Source organism: Mobula hypostoma, chromosome 5 (assembly GCF_963921235.1).
Source record: "Mobula hypostoma chromosome 5, sMobHyp1.1, whole genome shotgun sequence".
NCBI lineage: Eukaryota > Metazoa > Chordata > Chondrichthyes > Myliobatiformes > Myliobatidae > Mobula > Mobula hypostoma.
In genome coordinates, this window is record NC_086101.1 from 167,780,601 (window position 1) to 167,793,886 (window position 13,286).

General features: G+C 42.4%; 1 protein-coding gene across 9 annotated transcripts in view; it reads right to left on the reverse strand.

Moving 5' to 3' along the window:
- Window positions 1–12,998, reverse strand: part of mast4 (microtubule associated serine/threonine kinase family member 4) — a 435,748-nt gene extending 422,750 nt beyond the window's left edge. For 7 of the 9 annotated variants that reach the window (XM_063049360.1, XM_063049351.1, XM_063049349.1 and 4 more), the window contains exon 1: window positions 12,538–12,998. In XM_063049360.1, the coding sequence (XP_062905430.1) occupies window positions 12,538–12,780 (243 nt within the window). In that variant the 5' untranslated portion in view covers window positions 12,781–12,998. The remainder of the gene's footprint in view (window positions 1–12,537) is intronic. The other 2 variants (XM_063049353.1, XM_063049352.1) reach the window with 1 other exon arrangement.
- Between the last annotated feature and the right edge of the window lie 288 nt (window positions 12,999–13,286).

Consider the following 13,286-nt stretch of genomic DNA (forward strand, 5'->3'; position numbering starts at 1 on the left):
AATGGCTAATATGAGGGACATGATTTTAAGGTGACGGAAGGAAACTTAGGTTAGAATGATCTTAGAATAAGTGAAAAATTTGGCACAGCATTGTGGGCCAAAGGGCCTATATTGTGCTGTAGAATGTTGTGCTTTATGTTATCAGTGAATAAGATGAATTTTTACAATAATCACCATTACTGATATGAATTTTACATTCAAGGTTCACTTAAATGAAATAAACTCAGCTGTCTTGGTAGGTGTTGATCAAAGATCGAAGTCAAGCTTGTTGTCATATGCACAAGTACATGCATGCACAACAGATCAATAGACAATAATATAACCAGCAAATGACCCTACTCTTTGAAAAGAAAAATGAAGATAGGCAATATAAACAAAAGAGCACAAATGGGATACAGCGATTGCACAAACACAGTTCAAGGTGACTGAGTAAGTATAGCTGATTATAAAGTTTACAGAAACTTAGAGTACAAAACAATAATGCTAAGGTAATTCTAACATGCCAGCTGCAGCTGGACTACAGATGACAATCTGAACATTTTCCTTTAAGTGTGTCATGGCCCCAGACCTAGAGGATGTAGAGTGAATTGTCCGGAATGACGTGGGGGATTATCACAGGGGGGAGATTGGGAAGGGAGGGGTTGCTCTACCTGAAATGCTTAAAATTTCTGGAGCTATCTAGAATCGTGAACAGCTTTGATAGTGTAAATAAAACAAAGTAAACGAAGGCGGCAAATTTAAGGCGATTAGCAAAGAAACAGGTGGTGATGGGAGGCAACATAGGCTATTGTGATCATGAATAATTGCTTCAAAGGGTGGATTTATTCAAAAGGACAATGATTAATTTATTCAAAAATTAATCATTAACAGGACAATGCAAGAAGTCCTGCACAATGACTCAGACTGAAGATCACTCTCAAAGTAGTACCATTGGCATGATAACTGACTGGCTTTCTTCTACACTCCATACCATAAAGCAGCATCCCATCTTTGGACCTCTAGTCCACTGTGCAATATACCTTCAGTGAAAATTTCTATTAACTACATCATCTCATTCTTGGTTCCATCCTGATAATACTTCACTGAAGTCTGCAGCTGCATTTAACTCCAAAAGAATAAACCGTCACAATGACTAGTTTGTTTATAAACTACTTGCAATCAGAAACTTGAATGCACTCATTACAAATCAAACCCCAATTATGTTAATTAGAATAAATAAATCAACTGAGGATTTAGTAAATTAGATTTTAAAGCTAGAGTTTACTTTAACAAATACATCTGTGTTACAGAGGGGTTGAGATCCTAGAAAACCATCCACACAAGTTTCCATAACTCCAATCCTTGACAAAAATTGTCATTTTTCCCCCACATTAATTCCACAGGGGCAAATTTTTACTCGTCTCTCAAATCTTTTGCTAATGATTTGCAAGTTCCGTAAATGTGAATTTCCGTTATGCAAACTGAAGGACAAATGATAGCTAAGTTTCAACAGCTGGACAATTTAAAATAACTGTCAGCCAGATGGATGGTCTACTGTAAATACATATACCTCATGCACGGTTACATACTACCTGCTAATATTAGCATCAACTGCTGCTTTATTTAAGGGAGCATAGGCATTAGTTTGCCTACTCTGACAAGCATCCTCAAAACAACAAGTAAAGCACAGAACCGTATCGCAGATGACACATGTTGCATGAGATAATCTGAACAAAATTTAGCCTTTCTAAATATACTACGCTGGGCGTTCTACACGACTCCCCTGTCCACTCATCCTCCTGGCGCTTACCTCTCTGCAAGTGGAACAAGTGCTACACAAGCCCCTACACCTCCTCCCTCACCACCATTCAAGGCTCCAAACTGTCCTTCAAGGTGAAGCAACCACCTGCAAGTTTCTTACTGAGTCTACTCCAAAGAGAACTATATTGCTATTCCTCAGCATTGCCACCTCCGAGTGTGCAAAGCCCCTAACCAGCCATATTGCCTTTGCTAAAAAGACGTGTGCTTCAAGAAGGCTCATCATCAATATCAAGGATAAAGAATGGGCAATCCCGGAATATACATATCCCATAAATGAATAAATATAAACTGTTTTAACTCAGCCAGATAATCATTGCAAAAGGTATTAGCTCTTCATACTAGAAATTTTGATTTCCAAATGTGAAATTAACCTTGAATCCTATGTAAATAATAATGTAGGGATAACATTTCAGGCTCATATTTGAAGACTCAACAACCTGAATCATTACAAATACGACGTGACGTGCCTAGTGATTTCTGAATTTGTTATTTCAAATGTCCAGCATCGGCAGTATTTTGAGAACAATAGATTTTTAGACATCAAGGGATATGGAATTAGTGCAGGAAATTAAGGCCAGAGTAAAAGCTCACCTATGACCTTATTTGGTACAAGGGCCAAACAACCTACTGCTGCATTTACTTCTCATTTTCCTATTTTTTTTACAAAATTTTAAACAACACTTAGTGAGTGACACAAGTGACTTTAACATGGTACCAATATATATTTAGAAGTGATAATATTTACTTTAAACTTTCCAATTGGCAGTCAACATCAAATGACGTGGTTTGCAAACAGTAGAGATAAGACAATTTTTAAAAATGGTAAACTTGCTGAAGAACTGTTTATTTAAAAAAATAAACACTGGAAACAGAAGGGCTAAGAACATCAGCAAAGAGAGAAACTAAGTTTACCAAGGTCAATTCACTGGCCTTTCCTTAGAAGTACAAAGATTTCAAGATCATGTGTTTTAAACAGCAGCATTAAAAGGGGCTTCAGAGGGGGTAAAAGGACTGAAGGAAAGGTCTGCAGAAGGATGGAAGGCAGAAAAGGTCAGCTGATGTGACTCAAAATAAAAAGGGCATTGTAACTTAACCAAAGGACCACTCCAGACAAACTGTAATTTGGAACAGCTAGATGACTGAACACAATTAACCATCAGATGAGGAACTGATGAGCTTCACCGGAACATGCAGGGGACAGAAAGACGAGAAACAGAATTAATGAAGCGACCACTAGAAGCTCAGGATCGAGCTTGCAAAATAATGGAGATATTCTTCGGATAGTCAACCCATGATCTTCTCTAGATTGAGTGATAGCATTGTAAACGATGCCTGTGGTACAAAAGAGTAAAACATGTAGTTTCTGCTTGGAGGAATGCTCTGGACTCTGGAATGGTAGAAGAAAGAAACCAAGAAAGCAAAAGATCTAGCTGAAAGTGCTGCAGGAAAGGGAAACTCTTAATTCTCTAGTTAATTACCCTCATTAATTGGAATCCTGAGATAGAAGACGAGGGGAGATGCCCTTGTGAAATCATCACACTAGAAGTAAATGGAACTGATGCAGAAGTTGAAGGCAAGAAGTTTTAGAAACATGTGTGTAGGTTTCTAGGTTTCAATATATGGAAATACCTTGCTGTGCACATTTATTATTGATCTAAGATTGATTTTCAAATATCATTATGTCTGGTTTTAACTATTTTATTCTTAGACTTGAGTAGTAGGATATAAATTGTCCACCCTCTAAGCTCAGATGCAATTCTAAAAGCTTTCAAAGCAAACTAAAACATGACTAGAATCCGGTGTACACAACTGGCAAAGCCAGTTTTGCTTCCACTGACTCTGCCCCATGGTGGATCAATTAAGAACAAAGATAATTCCAGACTTGGGGTTAAGCTAATGGAGAAAATTCATATAGCTCAGGGGTTCCCAACCTTTTTACACCATGGACCCCCACCATTAACCGATAGGTCTGGTTTGTGAATCCCAGGTTGGGATCCCCTGATATAACTGATCTTTGAACACCTGATATAACCGAATTCCTTTTTAAAAGATTGAAAGCAGGATCACTCAGATCTGAAAAATGCATAAATCAGAGCAGATGCTTATAAAACCAGAAGATGTGTGAGAAAATCAAAATAGTTTCAAACAAAACTAGGGTGTGAAGAACTTCCAATGTCCTCCAATTATCAACCAACATTCCAGATCTCCAGATTCTAAACAAAAGTTATTACCGTATTAAATAGAAGTCAATTAAATATCTTGTCAGAAACAGACTCAAAAACAATAAATAGAAGTGGTCGACTATGTACAAATGAAAAAGCTACGACAAAATTATTTTTGAAAAAAAGTGTTACTGCTCTAAAACCAAAAGTAATAATAGACATACTTCAAACAAATGCCATTTGAAATTACTATAATCATCAATATAGTGGATTACCTTGAAATGTATCGAGAGTTACATCAAACAGAATGAATCAATGGCAGAAACCCACTAATTACCATTTGAAAGGAGTACTGTTGCTGTAGATAGATGTGGATGGAATAGCAGCGTTTCAACCACTGACAGGCTTCAAATCTCAAACACCAAATCCCACCACCACCCTCCCCCTCCCCCCAGAGTTTTTCTTTGCTGCAAATCCAACTGCTAACCAAAAACTGGACAATTAAGTGCACTGTTGAATAATACATTTCAATTCCCTTCACTAGATTTTCAAGGACACAAATAATTGGGAGATTTAATTGTGAATAGATCTACCCAAATCATGGGAAAAACAATGGTTTTGCCAAGGATTATCATCGATAATAATTGAGGGATAAACGTCTAGTGGACCTCCCCACTCTCCATGAACACAGACCGGCTGGCTGTGTTTGAGTGGGCTGCAGTGTTCGGGAGTTCTGCTAACTGCCCACTAACACAAGGTTCAAGCAAAAATACTCAGAAACACAAATAATCACAGGGTAATTTTGGACAGAGAGGTAGGTTATAAAGAATGGATAAAAGGAGTGAACAAGATGAGCTTAGTGGGGGAATTCCCAAGTTTGACAGCTTCTCACCGTGAAGTGATTAAAATCAGGATGAACAAGACAGCAAAGATCTTAAGGGATGGAGGGCTAAAGGATGTTACTCAGGCAGGATGGAGCAAGGTCATGGTGATCTTTGGACGCAAGGGCGAGAATTTATTTTAAAAAAAGACACTGCAGATCATGCGCTAAAGTAACAGAGTATAATAGTGAAGATTTCCTGCAGATTTTCTCTTGTTTTTAGTACAAGGGGGAGATGGGGAGTGAGGGACTAGAGATGATTGGTGGTCTTTGGGGGGGGGGTTGTAGGATGATAGATGAAAAAACAGCAGCAGAGATTGCATACACTTTAAATACCATGCCAAGGTAAACAGGAATAAACAGACCCAACATAAGGGACAAGAGACAGCAAATGCTGAATTTGGAATAACAAGCAATGTACTGGAGGATTCAGTAAGCTGAGCAGCATCTGTGAGGAGGAAAGGATTTGTTTCAGGTCCACATCCTTTATCAGGACTGAGAGTGCAGAGGTCAGATAACCAGTATAAAGAAGAACGCACACAAAATGCTGGAGGAACTCAGCAGGCCAGGCAGCATCTATGGAAAAGAGTACACAGTTGATGTTTCAGGAAGGGTCTCAGCCTGAAATGTCGACTGTTCACTCTCTTCCATAGATGCTGACTGGTCTGCTGGGTTTCTCCAGCATTTTGTGTGTGCTGCTTGGATTTCCCGCATCTGCAGATTTTCTCTCGTTTTTAGTTCAAGGAGGAGATGGGGAGTGAGGGGCTAGAGATGTTTGGTGGACTGGGGGGCAGGGTTGGGGCAGAGTGAAAGATGACAAATAGATCTCACAGGGTAGGGGAGGGACAAGGTTGGAGTTGGGCGATGAGGCAGCCAGAGAGGGCAAAAAGAAGCAGATAGGTGAAGGGGAGGATAGAGATAGCTGCTAGAGGGTGATAAATCGGAATGCAAGGACCACCAGTTAGGAATCTGATAGGCAAAGAAGGTGATAATAGGAATGACTAGGTAAATTCTGGTGAACAGCAGATGAACCAGAATCGGATGGGGAAAATCAGTGGGTAAAACACGTGAACAATAGGTTAGTAGAACCAGGAGGGGGAGACCATAAAATAGGGAGATCAGAAGAGGATTGTAAGGGGGTGAGGAAACAGCACAGATGTGGGTTATCTGAAATTGGAAAATTCCATCTGGATAGTATACAACACCATCCCACCCCTTCCAGATTCCATCATCACTTCCCTTCCCCTTTTCATTCCCGGTTCCAATCCAGGTTTATGACCCAAAACATTAAAAAAAATCCTCCCCCACAACACAACAAAATCTTCCAGCAAATTAAGTCAGTTGCTCTAACATGTAAGTAACCCTGGCTTCAGGGATGATCTTAAATTGAGATGCTATGGGCCGGCAGGAATGATGCATACGACAGTGATCAGAAGTAAGGCAACTGATCTCTGACAAATTAACAAATTCAAAGGGGGGGGGGGTTATTGAAACGGGCACAAAGAAATGGTCAAAAGATCTTCAAAAGGGCAGAGAGAGAAAAGGACTGGAGCTCAGGTTAGAGAACAAGACCATTAGACATAGGAACATATTGGGGCCATTTGGCCCATCGAGTCTGCTCCACTTAGCAAAGGGCTAAATAATGCTTGCAGTAACAGGCTGCAAAACAAAGTATAGGAAAAGAACTAAAAACAATGCTTACAAAATAAAAATGGAAATGATAACAGCTGATTTGACAAGGAAAGAAACATGGAATGAACCCAATTGATTACTACTATGTTGACTCAGGCCTAGGGGGCCGGCGTCGGGCAAGGGGCAGATGACCTCCTTGTGAGTCAACGGCCACCTACTGTCTGTGTGAGGCATGGTGCGCACACACAGTCTTTCATTTTGTGCCTTGTAAGGCAAGGCAACCCAATCCAGAACAACCGAAAATTTAAACATTGTGTAATTTAAGGCCCCAAGCTGTTACGACGCTAAATTGTTCAGCTAATCAAACATTTAATATCTCATAACCTACATTAGCCAAGTTATGACTTGCATCTGGAACTCTAATCAAAGGACGAGAATTGAGTTTCTTTACTCTAGTTCCTCATTCCTGCTAACCATCAAGTAGCAGAGGAAATTAAGTAGTGCAATTAAAATCAGAAAATGCCTCTCCTATATCACTGCCTATTAGAATGAATTTGATAGAACAATGAAGTTAGAACATAGGACACGTGTTCTATATTCTAAATTGCCTCAAAGCATTGGAAATTGCATTGCCCTACTCTTGGTGTTGCAAATACCATCTTGCCTGGAATGCCAGTGACTATATTGGATGCCCACAATAACTGACAATTAAACAAAGTCAGGAATGGCTCTTGGGCCGAGAAGCAGGACCTGTAGCCCATCCTCGAATGAATCAAGTTTGAATTCAAATCACACTCCAGCGACGAGTACTAAAATCCACAGTGGCAAGTGAGAGTTAGAGGTGGAGCCAAACAGATGGGGCATCAAGTTCAGGCTTTCTCTGCACTCTTCAGGTAGAAGTAAAAATCCTTTTAGAAACAGAGCCAGAAAAATATCCTCACTGTCCTAGCCAATATTCCCAAAATTATAAACACATAGGTGTGAAGTTCGAATAGGAGAGAGGAGGGCTAAACTTGAGATCAGCTCTTCCCACTTTCTTCAGACCAAGGGTGTTGCTATGGGCACTCGCATGGGACCCAACTATGCCTGCCTCTTCGTTGGTTATGTGGAACGGTCTGTGCTCCAAACTTATTCTGGTACTGCTCCCCAACTTTTCCTTTGCTACATTGACGACTACATTGATGTTGCTTCCTGCACCCATGCTGAGCTCATCAATTTCACCGACTTTACTTCAAACTTCCACCCAGCCCTCAAATTCACTTGGTCTATCTTGGACACTTCTCTCCCCTTTCTCGATCTCTCGGTCTGGAGACAGACTGTCCACTGACATCTTCTACAAGCCCACTGACTCTCATATCTACCTCGACTATACCTCTTCCCACCCTGCCACATGGAAAAATGGCATTCCCTATTCCCAGTTCCTCTGTCTCCGCCGCATCTGCTCCCAGGATGAGGCTTTCCATTCCAGGACATCTCAAATGTCTTCTTTCTTTAAGGACCGTGGTTTCCCTTCTGCCATCATCAATGATGCCCTCATCCACATCTCCTCCATTTCCCCCACTTTGGCCCTCACCCCATCCTCCCATCACCACAACAGGGACAGAGTTCTCCTGGTCCTCACCTACCACCCCACAAGCCTCCGTATCCAGCACATTATCCTCCGCAACTTCCGCCACCTTCAACAGGACCCCACCACTAAGCACATCTTTCCCTCTCCACCCCTCTCCGCTTTCCACAGTGATTGGTCCCTCCGTGACTCCCTGATCCACACATCCCTCCCCACGGATCTCCCATCCGGCACGTATCCCTGTAAGCGTAAGTGCTAAACCTGTCCCTACACCTCCTCTCTTGCCACCATTCAGGGCCCCAAACAGTACTTCCAAGTGAGGCAACACTTCACTTGTGAATCTGTTGGGGTCATCTATTGCATCTGGTGCTCCCGGTGCGGCCTCCTCTACATCAGTGAAACCCGACGCAGATTGGGGGACCGCTTCGTCGAGCACCTACGCTCCGTCTGCCACAACAGACAGGATCTCCCGATTGCCACCCACTTCAACTCTGCTTCCCATTCCCATTAGGATATGTCTATACATGGCCTCCTCTGCTGCCATGATGAGGCCAAACTCAGGTTGGAGAAGCAACACCTCATATACCGTCTAAGTAGTCTCCAGCCCCTTGGTATGAACATAGAATTCTCCAGCTTCCACTAATTCCCTCCCCCTCCCTTCCCCTATCCCTATTTCACTCTGCCCCCTCCCCCCAGCTGCCTATCACCACCCTCATGGTTCCGTCTCCCTCTACTACTGTTGTGTTTTCCCCTACTGCTTCTTCACCTTTCCTGCCTAACATCTCCCTGCCTACCCTCCCCCACCCCTTTATCTTTCCCCTTACTGGTTTTTCACCTGGAACCTACCAGCCTTCTCCTTCCCACCCTCCCCCCACCTTCTTTATAGGGCCTCTGCCCCTTTCCCTTTTCAGTCCTGACGAAGGGTTCCGGCCCAAAACACTGACTGATTGTTTCCACGGATGCTGCCCGACCTGCTGAGTTCCTCCAGCGGGTTGTGAGTGTTGCCTAAACTTGAGATGTTTGATGACTCATTGACAGTTAGAAAGATAATTATATTTCGAGTACAGCAGAGGAACATGCCCCTCAGCTCACAATGTTCATACATGCTCGTATCATATGATAATTTGTTCGTGCTTGTTAAGCACAGGTCAACTGTTCTTTATTACACTAGTGACCACACTTCAAAACTACTACTTTTGTCAGAATATACTTTGTTGGGTCCTGAAATGGATGTCAAAGGCACTTTGTAAACACAATTCTTGTTTTGAAAAAAGACAGCAGAGTCTGATTCCTTCGTCATCTATAGTACAAAGCCACTATTAGAGATACACAAGCATTATTACTTTTCCTTCTCCCTTTCAACTCAATCACATGTTGCCTTTAAATTTCTCTCTTTTGGAGTGGATAAGACCTAAATTCACTTTTACTTGCTTCTGCGTTGTGTCTGTAAATTCTTTTTTAATCCTTAAATTGCACTGGTTTAGGGTTTTGTTCATCTGGGCCCCAGATCTTGTTCCCATGTTTATCAGCTTGCTTTTCCAGTCCGGGCTATGTCCAGCTTACTAACACCTAACTTATGTACAAACGAGTCCCACAATGTTATTGAATCCAAAAGTCTAACGTACATGCATACAGTTGTTCCTACAAATGGTAGAATGAGTTTTCTCCGTCTCCACCTTTAGTAATTATTCTTTTTCATAAGACTTATGATGCCATTCATTACATAGCGTGGAGGTATGGTAGCCTCAGTGATCCTTGTACATTTTCCAATGCAATTAAAAATCGACTTTTGTACGTTAGTAAAAATAGAAGCAGTTTACTACCCATGTACAGCCTATAATTTTATGTTCCCAAAATGTTCGCATTGGCACTTGGCTGGAAAAAGACTAAATAATGTTTTAATGTTCTCTGCTCCAGAAATTTCTGTGCTTAAATAAAAAGCAAGAAAAAAAATGTTTTAAATATCACCTAAAGAAACTTACCCGGTCCTTTTTTCCAACCCTCCCCCAACCCCCCCTGTTCATGAATATTCTTTGGAGGTCAGAGGCACTTCCCCTCCCTGCACTCCCAAAACTGATCATTTGCTTCCAGGTCAATCACATGAAGTCTGACCTCCTTCCTCCCAGGTCACCTCCATAACAAATCCATGTACAAACACAACCAGTTTTACCACACGTTGACCCTGCCTTCGCTTCCTGTACTCAGGCTCTGGCAGCCGTGGCCAACAAACATCCTAAATTTTGGGCTATACAGGAATTCCCAGGAGTCACTGCAATACCAAGTAAAATCAAACCATATGGGCATAAAGAAGTTTTGAAGAAGACAAGTTAAGTGAAAGAAGTTTCAGATAGAAAATAAAACAGTAATACATCACTGAAAAGCTACAAACGATTTGGGTAAAACAAGTTTAAATAATTTTGTCATCTGTTTTTTTAAGGATCATATTTTCATTAAAAAAATTCAAAGTTGACATTAACATTAGGTACACAAACAAGCAACCTCCCAATGCAGACAATTCTGGAACTGAATGGGCGACAAGGTCACTTTGCGCAGAAAATATACATTTCAGACTGCCCTGCAAAGATGTTCCAAGATAGCTTAATCTTGGAAAATATGTCTGGCCTCAATATCCTCCTTACTACTACGGAGGGTACTAGACTCCATAGTACCCAAGACATATTCAAGGAGAGGGGTTTAGGAAGGCGGCATCCAACATCAAGGATTTACACCACCCAAGACATGCCCTCTTCTCATTGTTACCATTGGGAAGGAGGTACAGAGGCCTGAAGGCACACACTCAGCAACTCAGGAACAGCTTCTTCCCCTCTGCCATCCAATTTCTAAATGGACACTGAACTCATTAACATGACCTCACTACTTTCTTTATTTCTGCTTTTTCGCGCTACTTATTTTAACTTAAATAGCTAACAGACATATACAGACTTACTGTAATTCAGTTTTTCTCCTCTATATTTATCATGTATTTCATTGCGCTGCTACCTTCAAGTTAACAAATTTCATGACACATGCCAGAGGTAGTAAACCCGATTCCGATTCTGACTTAATCTCCTGTAATTTTACCAACATGTGGTAATCTGGAATACGAAGGCAAGAGGTTGGGGCTAGTATACTCAGCAAGTCAGGCAGCATCTATGGAGAGGAATAAAACAGTCAATGTTCCAGGACAAGACCCTTCGTGGTCCTGATGAAGGGTCTGGGCTCAAAACATCAACTGTTATTCCCTTCCATAGATGCTGCCTGACTTGCTGAGTTCCTCCAGCATTTTGTGTGTGTTATTCTATTGCCTTTTGGATACAAAAATCTCTGTCAATGCCTCAGCAATCCCCTCAGTGCTCTGGGATAGATCTGATCAGGGCACGGAGACTTACCACCTTAATGTTTTTCCCAAGATACTCAGCACAACCTCCTCCTTAATATAGACACATGTGGAATATCGACATACTCCTGGCTAATCTCACCAGCATCCGCTTCCTTCTCAATGGTGAATATTACATGAAGTATTCAGTAGGGACCTCAATCACTTTCACTGGCTCCACTCCATTATCCTTGAGCAGACCTACCCTTTCCTCACCTCCTCATACGTTTATATTGCTTTGCGATTCACCTCAATCCTGCTTGACAAGGACATTTCATGGCACCCTCTAGCCCTCCTAATCCCCTATTTAAATTTCTTGCTTGTTTCTTTCATTTTCAAGAGACTTGGCTGATTTCAGTTCCTTACACGTTTCCTTTTTGACTAAACTTACAGTCTCTCATTTGCATTATTTTATGTGGTACCTTTCTGCCCCTAAACCCATCTAATCCTAGCTGGTCTCCAAATTTCCACCCTCCATGAATTTAAGCCCATTCACCCACTCACCCATGAATCTGTGGTTTCCAAGTAAGTAACTGGTTTTTACCATCCTCAGCCTTGGTTTCAAATGCCTACACACTTCCCAAGCCCATAAACCTGTTCCAACCTTACAAATACTTCACTATCCATTACCCAGATATAGAAAATGCTGGAATTACTCAGCATATCACCTGCATCCGTGGAGCAAGGAAAAATGAACTGGGGTTTCAGAATTTTCCAAAGGTCACCTGTCTACAGCATCCTCTTTTTCAGATTTTTCAGCGTGCACTTTTTTTTGCTCTTCGATAAGAATGCAAGCATTATTAAAAGTACATCATGTGACAATGTTGCAACTCATTAATTTGTTTAGCCTCCAACTTTATCTTCTGCCTACCTGCTGCACGTTGCTTCCACTATCTGCAGTCTTCCCAAAACAAACATTAGTAAAAGATAGACTGTTTTCTAATACAGTACACATGCTACCGAATGTATCAAAAGTTGGATTTGCCATGTGTAGCTTCGCCTTTATCACCCCAAACTAACTAAGGCAGCGGCACTTATAAGCAAGTTCATGCTTTAGGAATATTGTACTCATCCTAGAAGAGAAAGATAAAATGATGATCAAGGATCAAATGTTACCTACTCGTTCACTTTCTTCGTCGTCGTCGTCTCGGTCCAGCGCGTCCTCGTCGGTGCTATGATCCTCGGGGCCATCCCCTTTCCCCGTCTGCTTCAGGGGCATTTGCCGGAGTTCCGAATCTGAGCAGTCGTTGTTTTCCCCAACTGTGGGCTCCTGCTCGCCCTCGGACAGGGTATCGGACGAACTCTCAGAAGCATCTTTCTCCGACAAATCTTCCAGTTTCCCCTCCATTCTTGGCGCCTGCATGGAATAATTTCTCCCTTATTCGCCCAACCGAGCACTGCTGCACAGCCGGGTGCTACTCTGTCATATTTGGGGGATGGTGCTGGCGGGATTGCTTCGCCTTCCCTTCCTGATACCTGCCCCGGAGCAAAAGAGATTGCTGCTGAGACCCAACTTTCTCCGCATCCCAGCCGAAGAAGAACCAGCGCAGCTGCACAGTCCCGCAGCTTATGCGCGCGCCTCGCCCGGGCTCGCGTCCCGGGACCCCGGTCCCGCCCCTTTCCACAAGCTCCGCCTCTTCGCGTTGCCGCTACTGCAGCTCGTGTGCGCGCCTGCCACAGGCTCGCGCTCCAGTCCCTAAGCTCCGCCCCCGTCCCCTTCGCTCCACTCCTGGGAACAGTGCTGCGCTCATTTCACACCTTCCCTTGCAGAACTTATCATGAGGGGATAACGATGATGAGCGGGGCTTAAACGAGGTTCAGTATGTTTGTTCTTTTTTCAGATAGATAATTCAGAACAATACAGGGCAG